Source organism: Rhipicephalus sanguineus, chromosome 1 (genome assembly GCF_013339695.2).
Source record: "Rhipicephalus sanguineus isolate Rsan-2018 chromosome 1, BIME_Rsan_1.4, whole genome shotgun sequence".
In the NCBI taxonomy this organism is placed as follows: domain Eukaryota; kingdom Metazoa; phylum Arthropoda; class Arachnida; order Ixodida; family Ixodidae; genus Rhipicephalus; species Rhipicephalus sanguineus.
In genome coordinates, this window is record NC_051176.1 from 158,193,347 (window position 1) to 158,214,321 (window position 20,975).

Here is a 20,975-nt window from a genome sequence, read left to right on the forward strand (position 1 = left end):
GACATTTCTTCTGCCACAAGAGCTACTAAATGGACCTTTTCACTGTTCAATCACTATGGCTGCTAAACTTCTGACTTCTGCTTTCCGATTACATTTTAGATAAAACCTTTTTATTACTTTCTTGTATCTTGCTTTTGCTGTTTTTAAAATGGGCATCTGCATAACAAATTGAATGTGTAGCAGGACTGTAGGAATTTATTGCATTAGGCAAGTTATTTGCACTGGTGCCCTTGTTTTTTATAGGGAGGAGGAAATTGTGAGGAGCTAACTGTGACCGAGTAACTGTTTCAGTTATATTTTCTTGTGTGACTCATCCAGCATTTGTGTTTTTCTCACTGTAGGTGCCAACTCTGGGATCTCAAGAAGGAGCCTTTGAAAATGTGCGGATGAACTTCTCTGGAGAGCAGGGACAAACCATACGACAGCTGCTTAGTGCTCACATGATTCGTCGAGTAGCCATGTGCTGCCTGGCATCACCCCAAGGAAAGCGCCAGCACCTGGCTGTCAGCCATGAAAAGGGAAAGGTTCGCCTTTTTTTTGTTTTACACTTTCTTTTTTCTTTTTGTGGCTGCCCTAGTGGTACAGTACTCACCGATTGAAACAGGACAGTTTAGGGCTAAACAGCACACACACTTTCGTTTCCACCGTCTTCAGTTCGGGTCATATTGGTGTAATTTCGACTCAAAAGCGTAGATCAGAGCCAACATTATCTTTAGAGACCAGATTCGTCTAGACATGATGTGGTTATCTCAAACAATTGTGCATACCAGTCATTACACTAAAAAATTTGATGTGTTTGAATCCATGAGTACTGTACAGTGGTTGCTGACCTTGGCTGTTGACCCGAAAGTTGCGGGTTCGTTGCCAGTCCTGGAGGTTGCATTTTGATGGTAGCGAAGTGCTCGATGCCCGTATACTTCGATTTAGGTGCACATTGAAGAACCCCCTAGTGGTTGAAGTTTTTGGAGCCCTCCACTGAGGCGTGGCTCATAATCATATTGTAGTTTTAGTACCTAAAAGTTCAGAAATTATCATTCTTTCTTCTCATGATGACTGCTATGTTTAGTCCTCCTGTTCTTCTGTTAAGCAAAGTAGAGCATTACTACAAGAAGCCTTTTATGCGTACATGGCAAGCAGGGCACTTTTTTTTATTGCACACGATGTCAATCTTGTTAGCAGCTGCAGTAGTATTCTGACTTGTGACTGGTTGCAGCTGTATATGTTAAAGCCATGGCGCTTAAGACAATAAACATCAGTGTAACACTAAAGAAAAAAAAAATATTTGAGCTGTATTATACTAATCTTCTACTGCAGCAGTACAATCTTCTGTAAAGTAAGACATTTGAAACTGATGTCTTTTCCCAGGGCAGCACACTTCCAAGAGATCTGAGCACATTTGACCTCTTCTCTTGCTACATCAGCACTAGTTCTGCTACACTATAGTGTGTCCTTATCCAGTGTGTGCATTAGGAAACCTGAAGACAGCAAATGCATGGCAAGGTTGGAAAAGTGCATTCATTGCTTTTTCCAGTTCCTTGCTTACCGTGGCAAGTATATAGCTTATACAGTTGAATCCCTCAATAACGAAATCGCCGGGGAAGCAATTTTTGTTCGTTCTTGTGAAGATTTCGTTGTCGCGAAAATAGAAAAATATGCAACCAATTACTTAGCACAACTAAAATTTATTTAAAGAAGTCACTGATCTTGCTCTCTTTCACCAGGCTTTGAAGGATCTTGTTTGATTTGAGAATTGTAGACAGCGAGCTGCACGGGACGCCGAACTCCTCTGCAGTATCCACTCTTTTTCTGCCTTTCGCAGCTTCGCTGATGATCCTAGACTTCTCCTGAAGTGTCAAAATTTCGCGTTTTAATAGGAGGCGGCATCTTTCCGAAAGGCCAAACAACACTGCACGTAAGCAAAGCGCGGGAGATCTCGGCGTGCACACGGAAAGACGCGCGGCAGCAAGCAGTTAGGCAGTCTACAGAATGTCTATTGGCATGACGTCACCTTCGTTGGTGTCGTCACTTGAAACGTCATGTGCCGACATAGTGGCCAACAGATGCGTGAGCAAAAAACTTCTCAGTGAAAAAAATGTCTTGTTGCTATCACCATCATCCGACCGCATGTAAACAGCCATTGTTGCAGCGATGCTTGTTAGCAGAAAGGTATGTGCCTGACTTGTAGAATAAGCGGTGCTGCAATTTTTGAACTCCTGGGTTCCCGACTAGCTCATTGGTTGAAAAAAATGTGGCTGATCGCTACTTGAAACTTTCGTTATTGCGAGAGTGCTGTTCGTTGTCGAGAGGGGGTAAATGCATTGAACTCAATGGACGTTTGCCGGGGATGCCAGATTTCTTCGTTGCCGCAAGAATTTCGTTCTTTAGGGCTTTCGTTATTAAGGGGTTGTATACACATCTTTCATGATACTGATACGAAGCACCACCATCAGATGTAAAGCTGATGACAATCGCTGATAGTTACATGGGCTGTTCTCCATCTTGCAGGCCTTGGAGTACACTACTAAAAGCACCTTGTAAATATATTTTAAAACCTCTTTTCTCCACATAATATTCTGGTGGAGGGTGGTGGTTCTTTAGGTTTCTGGATAGATTTGAAGAAGATGCAGGGGATGCTCCTTTGCTGCATCTGCAGTGCCAGCTCAAGGCAAGAATGAGAGTGCTTCTGGTAGGTCACCGAACATGCCTCAACAAACTCGTCAACAGTCCTGTCGTCCTGGCCCAACTTCGCGACCAAGGTATCAAGGTACACTGACAACACCGATGTGGAAGAATTGCTTCAGTTTTTCAAATGAGTGAGTGTATGTAACTGGGACCACACCCTCATGCTAACAAATGCACTTTTTTACTTCGTGGGACTGGCACACATCTGGTTCATCAAGACACATCAAGCCACAAACAGGAACTGATGAGCTGGGATCTGTGCAAGCAAAAGCTCTACTGTTCAGCAAGCCCATTGGATGCTGTTGTGGTGCTCAGAAGGTTCTTATTGTATTGTGTCCTCGTGTGCAGAGTTCAGACTTGCTCTGAATCCTATGTGACATGCATAAAGGACATGCTCGTGCTTTGTTGTAACGTTGATGAGAAGATGCCAGAAGCAGAAAAGGTTGGACTTGTCCTCGAGGAAATTGTAGGTGACATATCCTTCTCATGTTCAACAGCTCTGACAACAAAGGACATCGTTAATGAATGCTGCTGCTTTAAAGAATTGAAAAGCCACTGCATTACTCGCCACAATTTTCACATCTTCCTGATGTAGCTGCAACGTCTACCTGCTTGGACTTCCATCTCTTACCTGTTCCTGTTGCATCCAACTGTATTATGTGCATTGTCTGCCGGTTGATTGAAGCTGCCACTCCAGTTCCTCCTCAGGTTCAAGCCGTAAACGATTCCTGGTCCACAATTTTTCTAAGTTACTGTTGTACATCAAGAATTGGCAGATAACTCCAGTCGCTCTGACCCTTCAAGAGAGCGAACTACCACTCACTTGGAGGAATCAGTCTATCCAGAAGTTCGTATGTTCGTCCTCACTATGGAAACCCGGCAGAATAGTGCCCCTCTGATGACAGGCCTCTTTGTTTCTGCTGCGGGCACGTTGGACATACTTTATTAGGTAGACTGAAAGGCGGGTGAGTTGGAACCTATCCATTGTTGGGTAGTGCACAAACGACGAAACACGGAGGAAGAAGATGGGACACGCACTGGATCTTCTTCCTTCGTGTTTCGTCAGTTTGTGTGCTACGCAACGATGAACATACTTGTTGCCATATTTGCACTCCTTGGAACTCTTGGCCTTGCTTGGACAAGCTTTCCAAGCACCTGATGCTCATCTGGTAGTTCTTGCCTGCCGGCAGATATTGAAGATGACACCGTCTTGCCATTATATCCCGCAAGCTGCTCCCCTTCACCATCCTAATGCCGGTCCTGCTCGCCTCTTCTTTGTCATTTGGCCTCTACTGCCCCTCCTCCTCAAAAATCTAATGGGCAGAGCTCTTAGAGATTAGCCTGCCATGAAGACCCAACCTGAAATTCGTCTATTTACATTTCCTGGACATCACAACCTCATTAACTTGGACCTGGATGACATACCTCTAATAGTACTCATTGACACCTATGCGCACATATCTGATGTACCCGAACCTCCGTACTTGACTAAAAAAAAAGTCGTTACTCCTGTGCTGGTGCAACTCTGGCTGCTTCTGGGATGTGTACTGCCTGTGTCATTGTTTTTACCATGACTGTACTGTACGAATGAGCCCTTGTGAACATGTGTAACCAAATGGCCTACTGTAACATACTTCTGTCCCCTAAATGTTGTGTAAGCACCACAGAATCTGTCATGTTTTGATAACCGCTAGACTGATATCAAACTTTTTTTTTTTTTAAGTTATGCCATACTTGACATATTTCATGTTTAATTTTTCACTTAGATCACACTGCTCCAGCTCTCGGCACTTCTCAAGCAAGCAGATTCCAGCAAACGCAAGCTAACCATCACTGTGAGTGTGACTTTTTCCCCGCAATTATGGACACTTAAGTTTTATGCCTTATGCAAGTCTGTGCCTTCTTTGAAGGAACTTCCTTGAAGCATACCTTATTTGTTCCTGGGGCCTCTGTAGATCTTTGATCCTTTATGTGTGTTGCTTTCTCTGTTGCTTTCTTATGGCTTCACAAAGCAAAGAAAGAAGCAACCAGCTTTTTTTTTTTTTGCCCTTTGAGGGTCAAATTTATTCGACATGTGCGATCCCACAGTGTAAATTTTTTTATCACAGATTTAAAATCTTCAGGGTGACTTGTTTAAAAAAATATTCCCCTAATTTTTTTAGTGATGATAAAGTAAAAAAAAAGTGTAAAAATCAAGAGATAACAAGTTATATTAACCCTTTGTATCCCAGCATCACATATGTGGACAAAACATATAAGTGAAGTGGGATTAGGCTAGCCAACGCATTGCCTTAAAAATCGATTTGAAATGTTCGCATTACTTCAATATTTCATGAAAACATCTATATATGTGTCAACTTCTGTGAATAAACAGTGGTAAGTGCACACGGAACAGTGGCATTCCTCTCAAGTCGCCTGTAGAGGTGTATGCCTACATTTCTTTTTATAAGTTCACTCTAAATTCGTAAAAGTTTTTAAATTATTCGCCTTTATTCGAGAAAAGGAAGGGTTTATCTCGTTTTTGTGTGACTTTTGTTGCACTGTAAGCAACCAAAGCTTTGTAAGTTGAGTTGTCGCTGCGGCGTCCACGTTTGTCGACGCCAGGCACACCGAGTTTGTGTAAGCTGATAGAACGCCTTATGATGGTAGGACCCACTTCGTTGCCATGCGGCTCTGCAAAAACATTATCTGCAATATACCTAAATACGCCTTTTAGAAGTTATGTTTAGAATTTATGGTAAAATCTCGCAAATTCAAAGTCACTGGGACTGTGAAAAATCTTTGAATTAAGCGGGTTTTCAAATTAACGAAACATACAAAAAGTGGGACGCAAATAACTTTGTTGAATTACTAAGAGTAATCAGAGGTGGTTGTGTGCTGTTCCTGCTAGATTGAGGCCCCAAGGGTTATGTTTTCTAGCAATACCTGGGAAAACGGCGGACCTTACTGCTTAAAACGTAAAAAAAAGAAAAACGGTCTCGCGGTTAGCTGAAATGCGCACCTGCGGAAAAGAAGACATGCTTCACTGCAACACAGTGGTGACACGCGGGCAGCATGTCACCTGCTCCTCGCAGCGTCGGCCCGTCATGATAGTACAACCATTCGATCGTTCTTTCTGGTAAAACGAATTATTTAATATTGGCCAGTGTGACGGAATACGCGATGTATTCTGGCTGGAAAACATGATCATTGAAGTTTTCGAACTGAGTTTTCGTAGTAGACGTTGCAGGCAAGAACTCCGCCAGCTGTGCAAGTGCGCGAATTGCCAGAGAAACCGCCAGTCGCAGTTTCGCATACATCGTGAATTCCGTCAGGCTGGCCTTTAATAATTTTTCTTTTCCCAGAGAGAATGGATAAATCTCGATGCGCTGACGTTGCAAGAAGCTTGCGACATGCTGCCCGCCTGTCACCACTGTGTTGCAGTGAAGTATGTCTTTTCTGCAGGTGCACATTTCAGTTGACCACAAAACCGCCTTTCTCTCTTTTTTTCACTGGCATCAGCGAGGCTGGGGTGCTTCACCTGTCACTCATTAGTATTGCTACATTGCATTGCCTTACTAAGGGCCGCCGTTTCCGTGAATTTGCGGTGAAATTGGGATCGGGAATGGGCACATGGCACCCAAAGTTTTCAAATTAACTGGGCTGGTGCTGACCGCCGCTTCAAATTATCCACTAAAATTTACTTTGCAAAATACGCGACTGCAGAAATCCTTCGGATTAAAGGTACCGACAACTGCCCAGAATATGAAATGAGATGACTCCACTGATGGAACGATTGTCCGTCGCATTGGATCAAACCAACCTTGTTTTTTTCGTGAGAGGTGGACTTAGGTGGACTTGATGTTTTAATAATATGTTTGTGGCCAAATGCTGACCGAAGTCCAAGATACACGGGGTGAGAGCTTTGTCAAGCTGCCTAAAAGCAGCTTTTTCTTTCATTTTTTTTTTCTTTCAGCTTTTTTTTTCTTTCATGATATTTTTATTTATTAATTGAATGTCGCAAAAAGTGACCTGACCTGTGGTGTCTCTGGTGGCAAAAACATGAACGATCCGATGTATGCAGCCACGTGACCGTTGATTGCTGTACATGGTCAACAATTTGTTAGTATTGAAATATTGTTCATTTCTTTATATTAAAAGATATTACTCCATAAAAATGTACATATAGGTCTGCGTTAGTAGTATGCATTAAAGTGGCACTGCCTTCGCGTGACGTATGATCTATGCTTGTCAGCGCATCTTGTGCAACTTTTCAGCGTGCTCATGCAACTGTGCACGCAGTTTCCAGGTTGCTAAGATTTTGGCGCGACATAGTTTTGCTACCTATACTTCGTCTGAAAAATGACGCGCGCTGCTACTCGGCGCGGTTGCGCATATGCATAGTGACGTTTTCGATGACTTGGCTTGGCTTGTGCATCGAGAGAGTAACGACGCCGGGACAAGCCACACAGGCGCGCAGGCAACCTTAGACGCATGCGCACACAATGCGGTACAAATACAGGGAAGCTGTATAATGCCGCATCAACTCATTGTAACTGCTTGTTATTTTCAAAAATAGTTGAAAAGCTCTGAATAAAGGTGGTTAAGCATAGTTACAGGAACTCCTGCGAAAGCAGAACGATAGCTTTCACAAATCGCGAGAAGGGCTGGCGGCATCGCATATCAATTCTCAGCATTGCTGGAGGAAAGCTAAGTCTGTGTTTAGAGCCTTTCAGACCGAAAAATACTGCTTGTAAAATAACTACGTGCTTTTGGAATTAACTACCGCAGCTACAAACACTGTGAAGGGTTAGCTTTCTGTTGCGCCGTAAAAAAAATGGTTCGAGAAAAATCAGTTGTCGGTCCCTTTAAGCGGGGTTTCGAATTATTCGAGTTTGAATTAATGAGGTTTTAGTGTATTTACTTTATTCGGGACGTAGATTAAGTGATCAAGACATACACGCCATAATATTTTTTGCTGACTAGCGGAAGTGAATGTTCCGATTTGGAGAGCACCGATAATTAGCGCATTGAAACAGAGCCATCAACAAGCAAAGGACTCTTGAACAATGCTACTGCTGATGATGAAACATTCACTTTGAACGCAACCATGAATGCATTGGTAATGATGATCAACGACAATAAAGATGACAACGAACACGTTGAAGTAGAGCTGTGGGCAAGCAAATGGGCCTTGAATGGTGATAATGATGGTGATGATGAAAGCTTTGAACATGAGGTTAACTCATTGATGATGGCGATAATGAATGATGATGATGAAACTGTGTAATCAAAGCTGTTAGCAAGCAGTCACGTGAACTTTTGATGATGATAATGAACGCGTTGAACTGATGATGAGGGCATTGATTATGGTAAGTAATGATGATGGGAATGATTAATGCGTTGAAACAGCCGTTCGCAAGCAAACTTCCAATGTACAATAAAGAAGGATTATGGACCCAGTGCAACTGGTGTTCCCAGCGTCCACATGTGTGGACACTTGTTTTCTTCTAGAGCTTAAGCTAAATTTTCCAGGTATTTGGTTCATTCCCACTTTCGTATGTATTGTAATTGCATATACGCAAAAAAATATTTACTTGCACAACTGGATTGGCCGTGAGATGCAAAGGGTTAAGAATAAAAAAAGTGCGTGGATTGGAAATAATGTTTTACAGGCTTAAAAAATTGCACACAAGAGATTAGTGTCACTTTTGTACCAGTCGAGATGTTCCTGCCACACGCGCTTCTGACAGTTGCTACTCATTCGGATTCAGAGTTTGAACTGCTTATCTGTTCATTTCAATGACCATCATCCAATCAATCTGATTGCGATTTGGCATTCGGCGGTAGTTCGATTTGAAGGAATCTCCACTTGATTTTTTGCAGCCAAGAAATCGGCTACAAATTAGTGTGTATGTAAGCGTGCACAAGAAAACTGATCGTGGACCAGTCAGAATATGAAACGAGTTAGAAAATTGCTGTAGCCCTTAATCTTATCACCACAGGGAAGCAATCAATTTTGAAATTCCCAAGAAAGAAACACACAGGCACAGTACCATTGTTCTTATATAAATGAGCCAGTATCATGTGGTCACTTTTAGAGATTAGAAACTAGGCAAACATTAGTTTTTGGATGCACAACAAACTGAAACCTGCCACAAGACAAATCAATCGCAGCGTGCCCGTATACACGCGGATGTGCGAGTGATAGCAGATGAGCCAGCCTCAACAAACCTTGGAATGGAAGGCAAAGGTCAATGGCACAAGAAAAAAAATTCCTTGCATCCTCACAGGGTGAGGTGTGATGCACTTTCTGGACAAAAAAAAAAGGAAAATTGGCTCGTTTTTTAAGCATGCAGATGGTACTGTAAATATACGGCATCAACAATTTTGGACTTGTTTGCTGTGCCATACATATTTGTTATTAACCCTCGAGTATTGAAGGACCCCCCACACCGAAATTTCAAGCTCTAGATGTTTGTGTTGTTTGATTGTCGTGCATGTGTGGCCACTTCTAGCCAATTATTAGTGGCAAAAATTGCCTTTAAGATTTTTTTCTTGGGTTTTAAGGTAAGCGTGAGGGCTCATCTGAGTTGGCAGCACCTCGCGACATCGCCACTAGTGAGATGGGGATAGGTGTCCCTCATTGATGTTGAACGGGTAAAGTAAGTACAGTAAAACCTCATTAATTCAAACTCAGTTATTTCAAAATCTCACTTAATTCGAAGGATTTTTGTGGTCCCGTATTTTGCAGTGTAAATTTGAGTGGATAATTTGAAGCGACAGTGAGCACCATCCCAGTTAATTAAAAAATTTTGAGTGCTATGTGCCAAATCTCGATCCCGATTTCGCTGCAAATCCACAGAAACAACGGTTCTTAGGAGCAACAAGGCAATGCAGTGTAGCGATACTAATGAGTGACAGGTGAAGCACCCCAGCCTCTCTGCTGCCAGCGTAAAGAAAAAAAAAAGTAATCTCGTGGTCAGCTAAAATGTGTGCCTGCGGAAAAGACATGCTTCTCTGCAACACAGTGGTGACATGCGGGCAGCATGTCGCATGCTTCCCGCAATGTCAGCGCGTCATGCTTTACCCATTCTTTCTGGGAAAATAAAGACATTAATAAAGGACGGTCTGACGGAATTCGCGATGTATGCGAACCTCCAACTCACATTCGACAACTTTAATGATCATGCTCTCCAGCTGGAACACATCGTGAATTCCGTCACACTGGCCATCATGAAATTCTTCATTTTACCAGAAAGAATGGGCGAATGGTCGCATCATGATGCGCTGATTCTGTGAGAAGCAGGTGACATGCTGTCGCAAGTCACCACTGTGTTGCTGTAAAGCAGTCTTCTTTTCCGCAGGCGTGCATTTCAGCTGATCAAGAGACCATTTTTTCTTTTTCTTCCTTTGTTTCTTTTCTTTTTTTGCTCAGGCAGCAGCGAGGCCCGTTGTTTCCCCGCGTCTGCGGCAAAATTGCGACCGGGTATTGCTGGAAAGGTAACCCTTGGAGCCACAAACTAGCAAGCACAGCAAACAAACACCTCTGATTACTTTTAGTAATTCAAAGTTCCTTGCATGCCGCTTTTTGTATGTTTCATTCATTCGAAAACTCGCTTAATTCGAAGATTTTTCACAGTTCCAGTAACATTGAATTAATGAGGTTTTACTCTATTGTTGACGTCACAGACAAGTCTGCAGGGCACACACAACACCATGAGTGACACCTGACAAGGGCTATTGTTCTTCACCCTCCTTGCTCTGTTGTCAGGCTGCTCTCAAGGTGGTTCTGGCTGCTGACACCACTGGCATTTTAAGTACTGTAGCAAGAAATGTTTTCTTTTTCTGAGGGCGCACACTCTTGACAGTGAAGTGGTGCTTTGAAGGCGCGTATGTCGCATGTCGTTTCATTGTAGACAGAAATTTCAGCTAGAGAATGCTCCACACCCTAGGTGATACGACAGCACCCACGTCGTTTCGTTTATTCCCGCACACGGAGCCCCGATTCAAAAAGTGCACTCTCGACATTGCCAGAGTTTGTATATACAGAATCTTGCGGCACTCTACCACAGTGGGGTGCTAGATTCCTATGATTTTAGGTGGGCATTTTGAAGGGATGCCCGAATTGGTCATAATAATGATGCTAGCATTAATCCTGTGATCGTTAGAGCATTTACGACTCAGTTTCAAAATTGACAGTCACTAAGCTACTAATTAAAGTACAGTAATATCTCGTTAATTCAAAGTCACTGGGACTGGGAAAAACTTTCGAATTAAGCGGGTTTACGAATTAACGAAACATACAAAAAGCGGGATGCAAGGAACTTTGAATTACTGAAAGTAATCAGAGGTGGTCGTTTGGCCTTCTAGTTTGCGGCTCCAAGGGTTGTTTTCCAGCAATACCGGGTCCCATTTTTGCCGCAAACCCGGGAAAACGGCAGGCCTCGCCGCTGTCAGCGAAAAAAAAAAAGTAGTCTCGTGGTCAGCTGAAATGCGTGCCTGCGGAAAAGAAGGCGTGCAGTGCTTCACTGCAGCACAATGGTGACACGCGGGCAGCATGTCACCTGCTTCTTGCAGCCTCAGTGCGTCATGATGCAATCATTCGCCCATTCTTTCTGGTGAAATAAAGAATGTGATAATGGCCAGTGTGACGGAATCCGCAATGTGTTCTGGCTGGAAAACATGATCACTTAGTTTTCGAACTGAGTTTTCGAAGTAGGCGTTACAGGCAAGAACTCCGCCAGCAGTGCAAGTGCGCAAATTGCCGGAGCAACCGCCAATCGGAGGTTCGCATACATCATGAATTCCGTCAGACCGTCCTTTATTATCTTTTCTTTTCCCAAAAAGAATGGGTAAATCATGACACGCCGACGTTGCGAGAAGCATGCGATGTGCTGCCCGCGTGTCACCGCTGTGCTGCAGTGAAGCACGTCTTCTTTTCCGCAGGCGCACATTTTCACTGACCACGAGAACGTGTTTTCTTTTCTTTTTCTTTTTTTTTGCGCTAGCAGCAGCAAGGCTGGGTTGCTTCAACTGTCATTAATATCGCTACATTGCATTGCCCTGTGGCTCCTAAGGGCCGTCGCTTCCGCAGATTTGCGGCGAAATCAGGATCGGGAATTGGCACATGGCACCCAAAGCTTTCGAATTAACCAGGCTGGCGATAACCGCCGCTTAAAATTATCCACTCAGATTTACATTGCGAAATACGGGACCGCAGAAACCCTTCGAATTAAGCGGGATTTCGAAATAACAGAGTTCGAATTAACGAGGTTTTACTGTATGAAAGTCGCAAAGAAAAATTTGACTGTCAGGGATCCTTTAAGTAATTTCCCACTTGTAACTGATGTTAATTCATGTTTGTTTGCTTTTGGCATGTTAGCATCCTGTCCCGAAGGTTGTCGCGTGTATCTGTAGATGATAAAATGCTTTTACTGTTCGGTTTTCTTCTATACAATTATCGTCTGGTGTCTCTGGTACTTTATATGCATATGTCTTATGCTTTACTTTTGTGTGATCCCATCTGGTAACAATGTCTTACCAAGATAAAGGTGCACAAATAAAAATCTTTCTTGATTGACGGGTTTTGTCATCTAAAGGAAATGTGAAAGATGATGTGGTGGTTTGATCTGGATTAATTTCAGCCAATAGTATTTTTTCATATGCCCCTTAAACTTGGTACTCTGAATGTTTTTGCATGTCACCCCACTGGAATGTGGGAACCAATGCTGTGAATGGAATTTGCAACCTTATGCTCACCTGTGAAATGCCATAACTATTGAGCCCTTAGAAAAGAAGCTTAGAAAGCTTAGAAAAATTGGTGTAGATGGATGTATATTACTAAATGAAGTTTCGCTGAATTTTTATGGGTGATTTATGCATTTAATTTTCACTTTTCTTTTTTTCTTCCACTGAAGCAGCAGCACCTGATGAGCCAGGCTAAGTACAAAAGGATAAAGGTGGACATGCTTATGTGGAGGAATTGCAGTAGACTCGCAATAATTCAAGCTCTCATATTTTGTAGTCTTGGTTTATTCAAACAAATTTCCAGTTTTTTGGTTGGCCTGCTATGTTTTCAATGAAGTTAATTGCTGCTTAATTCGAACCCACCGTTCAGTCAATTCTCTTGATTCATACTTTTTGCTTGTTTCCATTGGGAATATTAGTTGCCTTTGCTCCTTCTAACTGAATATTTGCATTCATATATTTTTAAACTAGCCATAAGTAAAGCCAATTGCCTGCTTGAACTTGTAACAGTAATCAAAACCGTGAGCACAAAAAAAAAAAAAGGAGAGACAGCGGGAAGGCATCTGCCATCTCCACTTTTCCTGATATGTTCCGCCGAGTCATATTTATGCTTGCATCTGATAATTCAAACAAAATTCTTGGGTCCCCTTGAGTTTAGTTATCGAGAGCCTACTGTGCTTGTCTTTCTGCATCACTTTATATAGTTAATGAATGGTCATTCACCTTTTGCTTTTAGCAAAATATCTTGTGACATTGTACCGTTAAGTTTTGTGTTGCTTGCCCACACATCGTCACTTTTAATAATGCGCAAGCATTTCTTCTTGAATAAAAGCATTTTACAACTGCATCCCTGTTTCCTCCCATATGAAATAACAGGCCTTGCAATTTGATATGTCACTATTTGCACCTTTTAATGCTTTTACCTACACCAGTGAATTTGTCAATTGTAGAAACTTGCCCTGTCCTTCACTATAGCCAAGACTTGTATGGACAGCCACATTAATTATGTTGTTTGAAGTTACTGTCAGAGTCGAAGTGAAATCAAATCGAACAAACTCTTGAATCTGGCTGTCACCATCGGCTTTCAGAAACATTGGACATGCTGTGCCATCAATGGGGACTTGTGTTACATAGTCTCTATCAAGAAACTTGCTTGTTTTCACTATTGTTCCTGGGAAATATGTGTAGGCAAAGCATAAAAAAAACTGTTAATGGTACAATGTCACATAAATAAGACATTGTATTTTGAGTAAAAGGAGAAAGACCATTCATTAAAAATGTAAAGTGATACAGAAAGAGAGGCTATTCACCCACTTAGGCGTGCCACCCACCATTACCAATTTTTCTCTTTTTCATCTTTGAAGAGTTGCTTTTTTAGCCATGTAGATAAAGGGCAATGTAAGAAGATATTGACGCATGTCTTTCCTGGCTTTTATTAGGTCCTTCTTTATAGTGTTTTTGCTTGTGTTGATGCATTGATCTTTGTCCCTTGTTCTTCATTAACAGCATGTATATTATGAGTGTCCTACCTACCAGGTAGCTTAATGAAATGGGTTAGTGTGCTTATGCAATCGTGTGCTCCACATGCTCCACGTTAAGCTGAACCTTATTCTGACAATTTAGTGTACCACGGCTTACAACTGATGTGAAAACTTTTTATTCGTATTGCATGATAATGAGCATTCATTATAGTTCATTTTTGCACTAATAATGTGTTGCTGGTGACATCTATGTTACCGAGGCAAGGAAGATCCACTTTTAGTGCCTGCCACTATGTAGCTGTGTGTAAAATTCTCTTTTCGACTGATTGGTTCTGTGGTAAGGATACCTTCCAGTATTGAAGCTCCATGTGATCACATCTTGTTGGCAGTCTCAGGTGTATCAGTAGTAACTGGGGATGTGTAAATAATCGAAATTTCGAATATGAATAGAATATTTTCCTTATTCGAAGCAAATTCCATTAGAAAAAATGCATATTTGTATTCTTCCAGATATTCAGAAAATTAGAATATTCAAACAAGTACTGACTTACCAACTACTACACATTCTTATTTTTACAGAAGAACATTGCTAATGCTCACCCATTTTAATTAAGCCTGCCACAGTTAAAACGCAATCGCGACGAATCCCCAACCAAGTCTCTATGGAGCCTAATGTATTCGCTGTCGTAGTGGCTCATCCTATACCTACCAGCAGCACATACTGCAATCACGATTTGTCACATAAAGTTCGACTGCGCTCCTGAACTCGTGATGCGTCTGACAACACGATGCCCCACAAGGGGTCCTCCGTATTTTTGGGAAAGTGCAGAGAAAGGCCTATCATTTATTAAACTTCGCAAAAAACAGCGCAAAATTGAGACAGGACACAAGACGAAGAAGGCGCGACAACAGCGCTGACTTACAACTGATTTTATTTTGACATGTGGGCACATATATATACCGTAACAGTCAAATAGAAAGAAAAACAAACATGGTTCACTGGTGCCCCTATCTCATTGACGTGCTTCATCACTGAGCGCCACAAGCACGTGCTGTACATATCACCTTCGGTTCAAAAAATCTATTTCCTTCATTGACAAGGTAGAGATGGCATGCTCACACAGTTATTCTTAACACGTTCTATCTCTGCAGCTTCGATAATTTCCCTAGTTTCTTGCTACAACTTTTGTTTCAGAAAAGATTGGTCTGCATCCACAATCTCTGCAATGGAGGTCTAGGTGGCCACTAATTGCTCTATTTACATTGTAGTTATGCTTCTTCAGTCGCTCATTAAGGCATCTGCCTGTTTGCCCTATATATTTACTTCCGCAAGACAGTGGGATTGAATAGACAACACCCTCAAAGATTATAGAATTAGGGAAATTATCGAAGCTGCAGAGATAGAACATGTTAAGAATAACTGTGTGAGCATGCTATCTCTAACCCTGTCAATGAAGGTAATAGATTTTTTGAACCGAAGGTGATATGTACAGCACGTGCTTGGGGCGCTCAGTGATGAAGCACGTCAACGAGATAGGGGCACCAGTGAACCATGTTTGTTTTTCTTTCTATTTGACTGTTAAAGGGGCCCTGCAACACTTTTTGAGCAGGGTCAAAAAGCGCTGCCAATCGGTAGTCGAGGCTCCCGAGAACACGCGAGCCAAATATTATAGCAAAGCGAGCGTCCTGGAATTTACTATAAATTCTCAGTCAGCTGAAAATCGCTCCTTCTTCTCTCGACAAATGATGTATTAGTCCGCAATATATGACGCGATTGTCGGCAGTTCCACCATTGGCTGATGTTATAATCACGATAACACCCTCATTATTACCTTCGTTGTTAATTTTGAGTTCAATAAGTAGATAATATGTATGTTTATATTGTGTTATGCCGTTAAAACACTGAACAAACATTAATATTAGCACTTCCGGTCTCACCGACAGCTCGTCTGCTCGTAGTTGCGTGGTTGCGTTTTCTTCACCATGCGCAGTGCCGAAATCGTGAATATTTCTGTGCTTTTGACCATCGCCGGTTGCCGTTGAGTGGCAGCCGTTCGGGTGTTGCCTCGTCAGCTGGAAACTGCATCGTCGGCACGTTCTCACGACCGACCAAGGCAGCGGTGCAGCATTTCTCCGATAACAATGCTGGCGCCAGCTAGTTTAGGATACCTGTGTTCGCTGTATGGCGAAAGTCCCGTTCGCTGTCTGTTCAGTATGTCATCGAGCCGTACCTCGGCGTATCGTCCCCGTAGTGTCACGTTCCCGAGAAACCGCGACACAGCAACCAAGCAGACTCGCATTTTGACGGTAGCTGCAGACAGCCGGGGGATGGGTCCGCGCCGGCCAGATGACCCATGATCCTTTCTTCTAGTCTTTAGTTCTTTGTTGTCAGCCCGCACTCGCTGTGCGCCCGCATTTGAAGAGCAAACAGCATCGAAGTACCACCACTGGGAGAAGGGTGCACGCAGCTTTGCCGTGTTGAATACGATTCAAGCGCGAGCAGTGCGACGAGGCGGTGTATCGGAGTGTGGGTCGAAACCCATCTCAGCTGTCATTCGTTCCAAACGCACACGCAGGTTTGCGTCCATGGTTGGCAGAGCGATGAAAACACTACGGCAGTTCGAGGTGCACACCCAACATTACTAAACAGACTCGCAGTTTTCAAGCACGTGCGATACACGGTGCGATAAGCTCTGCTCGACGACGGCCACGCAAGCCGACCGGAAGTGGAGCCACAGACCACGTGGCTACGCCGAGACCCCAGAGAGAAAAAAAATGGCGCCGGCGCTGACGTAACTCTTCGGCGCCTCCTCGCACCTCCGCCCTCCCTCTCTTCACGCCCCGCGCAGCTTTCCGCGCGCTCGCGGCGTTGAGTTGAGGGAGAAAGCTGCGGAACGTGATCTCTATAATTTGGTAACACCACTTAGACTTGACGGAGTCGAAACATTTTTGCGGAATATGACTCGTGAAGAGTCATACGTCAATAATGAGACTATTCCAATATAACTAAGAAAGGTGTTGCAGGGCCCCTTTAAGGCATATATATGTGCCCACATGTCAAAATAAAATCAGTTGTAAGTCGGCGCTGTTGTCGTGCCTTCTTTGTCTTGTGTCCTATCTCAATTTTGCGCTGTTTTTTGCGAAGTTTAACCATGAACCAACTAGCCCAAGCCTCGACCATAGTAAGGCCTATCAATCATTCTAATTTCAGTGCCAGTGCCTGCAGCAATGTCGTTACAGATAGGCACTGCAAAACACAGAGTGATGACAGCCACTTTTGAACGAAGATAAGAATCTTAAGCTGTTTGCTCGGCAGCACCTATTATAACACAGCGTTGTTGTGAGCGTCGTATTGCACACTTTTAATAAGCAATGATCCAAACAACCGCACCACCATTTGCTGCCACCTCCTTTTTTCTGTGGGACCGCAAGGTGTGCCAAAGAGACGTAGAGTGCTGATCCCTTGCAGAAGCAAAAGAACCTCGACATCACTGCATTGACCCAACAGGGTACTTGCTGCACCCTTGGCACTCGTGGACGGTCAGGGCAGAACAGGTTCGAAGAACACTCCAGCAGCAAATGCGCACGCAATTTGCTGCAAGCGCCCTGGCAGTGATGTCGTCGGTAGGCAACTTGCTGCACACGACTAGAGAACGGGCTTCATGCGGCAGCAGGTGCTGTGTTTAAACGGGACCACCTTTCACTCATCACAGATTGCTGTACACATGCGTGCGACACACTCATTGGGGTTAGCCAGGCAAGCCTTCTATCCGATGTGCCACCATTTCAATTCTGTGTGTGCTCCCTATCATAGTTTCGAAATGTTCCTTGGCATCGCCACTGCGCACTAGTGCACGGTTGTGTGAGAGAGCTGGGATTCCTTCTGCACTTTAGTAAAATGAAAGAAAAGGCCTTGTAATGGGTACATTTATTTCTTTAGTGGTGGCACACGTCAGAAAGTGCAAATTTGTACTTCATGGTTACTGCATACTATCGTTCAGCGCATAGTTAAGCTGCATTCCAGGCAATTGGCGGTGTTTTGCTATAATCACTGAGAAGTACGCATGGCATGTGCGCATTAGCTTCATGTTCCATTTCAGCCTTATCTCCTGCACAGCCATGTGACAGGAGTAGTTTCTTTTTTTTTTTTTACCAACCTTTATGCTGCAGCTCCCTATTCAGCATATGTTGCATTTTCACATTATATAAATACATACAATAAAATAAGTCACCAATGTCACCTAAACAATGCTTAAATGCTTCGAGAAAGAAAAGGCTATGTGCTAGCATTACATTGCATCCTTCCTCCTCACTTCCAAGAGAAACAGTCTTTCCCACTTTCAGATGTGGTGTTACAACACGTGCAGAGTGCTTACCTTGTGAAAATGTCAGGCAGTTGGTTTCGCTGCATGATAATTTGTAATGAGTGCATAATGGTTGGAATAGGTATCCTTGAGTTACATCGTTGTGTATTTTTTTTTTCAGAGACTGGCATCAGCCCCAGTTCCATTCACAGTGCTCTCGATCACCGGCAACCCATGCAACGAAGACTTTTTGGCAGTATGTGGACTAAAGGTACAACAAAATGGTCCCTTTCCTTTTCATTTACAGTCAAACCCACTCAAAACATTCACTTGCCATGAGAATTCTATTGTTATAACTAATAACTGATAACCATTATGACCAGGTTGCATGGGGAAAGTGAGGAACCATGGGGAGAGGGGGGGGGGGGGGGGGGGTCTCTGAGGGTCTCTTTGGCAGGGTCGATGTTACTATGATGGCAACAAAGCCAGTGTCGCTTCCCTCTTCTTTCCAAGATTGTATTAGCTCATTAACCTTGAAAAGTGGACCTCACTTCATGCGAGATACTGGAGGCGCAGCTTTGCCTACTATGCTCTTTTGACTTGAGTGGCGAACCGACACATTCCTATTGCATGCAGCATGCAGCGGCTATCTTATCAAAATCCACTGCTATCTCGCTTGCCCTGCAGCCTTTGAACCTGCGGCAGATCAGCTGAACATTTTAAACTGCAGGGAAAGAAACGCAGCGCAAGAAAGGAAGTACATCAAACTTGGCTATATCAAACTGGTCAGGAGAATGCCTAACAGTTCAATGTAAGGCATAATTTGACGTATAATTCTTACCTAAATAATTGGGCAACTTAAATGCACAGACAGCTTGGACAATTTATAACATAACTGCTTTCAGTGCAGGACTGGCTATGTTTTGGTTTTTTCTTACTCCCGTTTAGCCTCCCATAGAACTCCATGTATGTGCATACCGCTTATTGTGCAGTCCCCCGTGATGCAAGACCGGTTCTTATGCGGCTGCTGGAAAATTCCCAGAGAAGCGAGGGAGCAAGCGCGCTTCTCAGTGGAGGTGCGCTGGCCGGGGAGAGAGCAGCGTCAGTGTTACGAAGGAGGCGGGGATGTAGTGCGAACAAACTGGGGGCGGGGGAAGAAAAAAAGAAAGAGGGGCGGCAGAGTGGGCAGCAGTGTGGCGCGGGTGTGCAGTGTGAGGGGAGCAGTTGCCTAGGCGACAGAGAAGCCTTTGCCTCCTTTGCTCTGGCCGCTTGTCGTGCGCTCGCTCCACTTTGAATGGGCACCCGTGTCTGCCTGCACCAAGTGCGTGTTACCGCTGTTTGGATCCTCAGTTTTCTGTCGGGAAAATAGTTGTGTCGTCGTAGAGTGCAAATATCGTGCATGCAACCTCGATTCCCCTGCAAATGACAATGCTTTAAGATGCAATCAAGCCTTTGCCAGGCTTGATTGCATCTGACTTACAAGCTTGTCAGACTTTTGCAGGAGAGTTGCCACGGCTGTTGTTTTGACTGTGAATCGAAACTTCGTTTCACATGTGGTTTAGCTTGTGAGTGCGATCTCTTCTACACCTATCTCCGTGTTGTCTTTGGCAAGCTTCCCTTGATGGCTTGCCAAGTTTCAACCCGCATGCAAGGCCTAACAAGGGCTAGCTGCCTCATGAATAGTGGCCGTGGATGATCAAAGTTGTGGTTTGTGCCGAGTCAACGAAACGTTTTCCAGTTATTGCATTTGGAAGGGGGGACATGCATCTCTAATGAAAACAATGGTGTGCATGTGCAACACTCAAGTGGTGGTTCACGGCCGCCACTGTTTTTGACATCGCACACACGGCCGGAATATAGAAAGTATGCAGGATTTCAGTTGCCGCTCAACATGTAGTTTCTGTGCAGTGTGGTACCGCGGTGAAGTCCTCATGAACAAGGATGCCCCAAAAGTTAGTTGGTGACTTTTCGCTACAGCGCTTTTTTTCATTCTTTTTTTTGCTCGTGTTCGTTATGTAGGCACCACAGGTTTGCGTACATTAACCGTTCAGCATTTGCAAATTCACACCCCTTTCACAAGCCTCGATTATCGGAATAGCGTGGCTGCCTGTTCGTCATGTTTTGCACACGTGCAGCCTTAGAAAACTGTTTTGGTTATAGTGCAGTACCGCATATTGTGCGAATATGCATGACTCCGGTGACTTATGTTATAAGCAGTCTATGCTGTACTATCTATAAGAGCACTTTACTGAAGGAATGGGCTTACTTTTGCACCTTGCCTTGGCATGTTCAATGTATATTAGCTGCCTGCGACAACATCCATTTCTGCGCAATGTTCAAGGAGCTGGCGCAGCCAAGACCATGACTGTCCACTTTCATGCAGAAGTGCCACACTAGGCAGAGTGCACCCATCACATCAGAAGAGCTGGGTGAAGAATCTTCGTTGTTGTCCTCCTTGTATCACTTGTGTCCAGATTTACAATGTTTGCGATGTAGTCATCATTTCCAAGCACCCCTGTAGTCAGGACACCATCTCTGCAGTCGCAAACTCTTCGGCCGTTGATCCGTTAATAATTACCTGAAATGTTCACAGCTCACTTCAAACTTTGGAAATCCTCCCTGCCAAAAATAAAAGCCAGGTCCTTGGACTTTAGCTTGATCATGGGACCAGATTGCAGAATGTTCAGCAACCAAATGTCAATGAATCACATATACGCGGCCGCCCGATTTCATACATGGCCGCTTGTATGTGGTATTCTATTCAGGTGCCACACAGGTT

The 20,975-nt window shown here is 43.7% G+C and overlaps 1 protein-coding gene across 1 annotated transcript in view; it reads left to right on the forward strand.

Annotated features, from left to right (window-relative positions):
• LOC119400896 (E3 ubiquitin-protein ligase UBR4) overlaps positions 1-20,975 on the forward strand; it is a gene marked incomplete at its 5' end in the record, with an annotated part of 438,348 nt that overhangs the window by 160,037 nt on the left and 257,336 nt on the right. Inside the window, 3 exon segments of the mRNA XM_037667804.1 lie at positions 342-524; positions 4,449-4,517; positions 18,378-18,467. Coding sequence (XP_037523732.1) covers positions 342-524; positions 4,449-4,517; positions 18,378-18,467 — 342 coding nt within the window.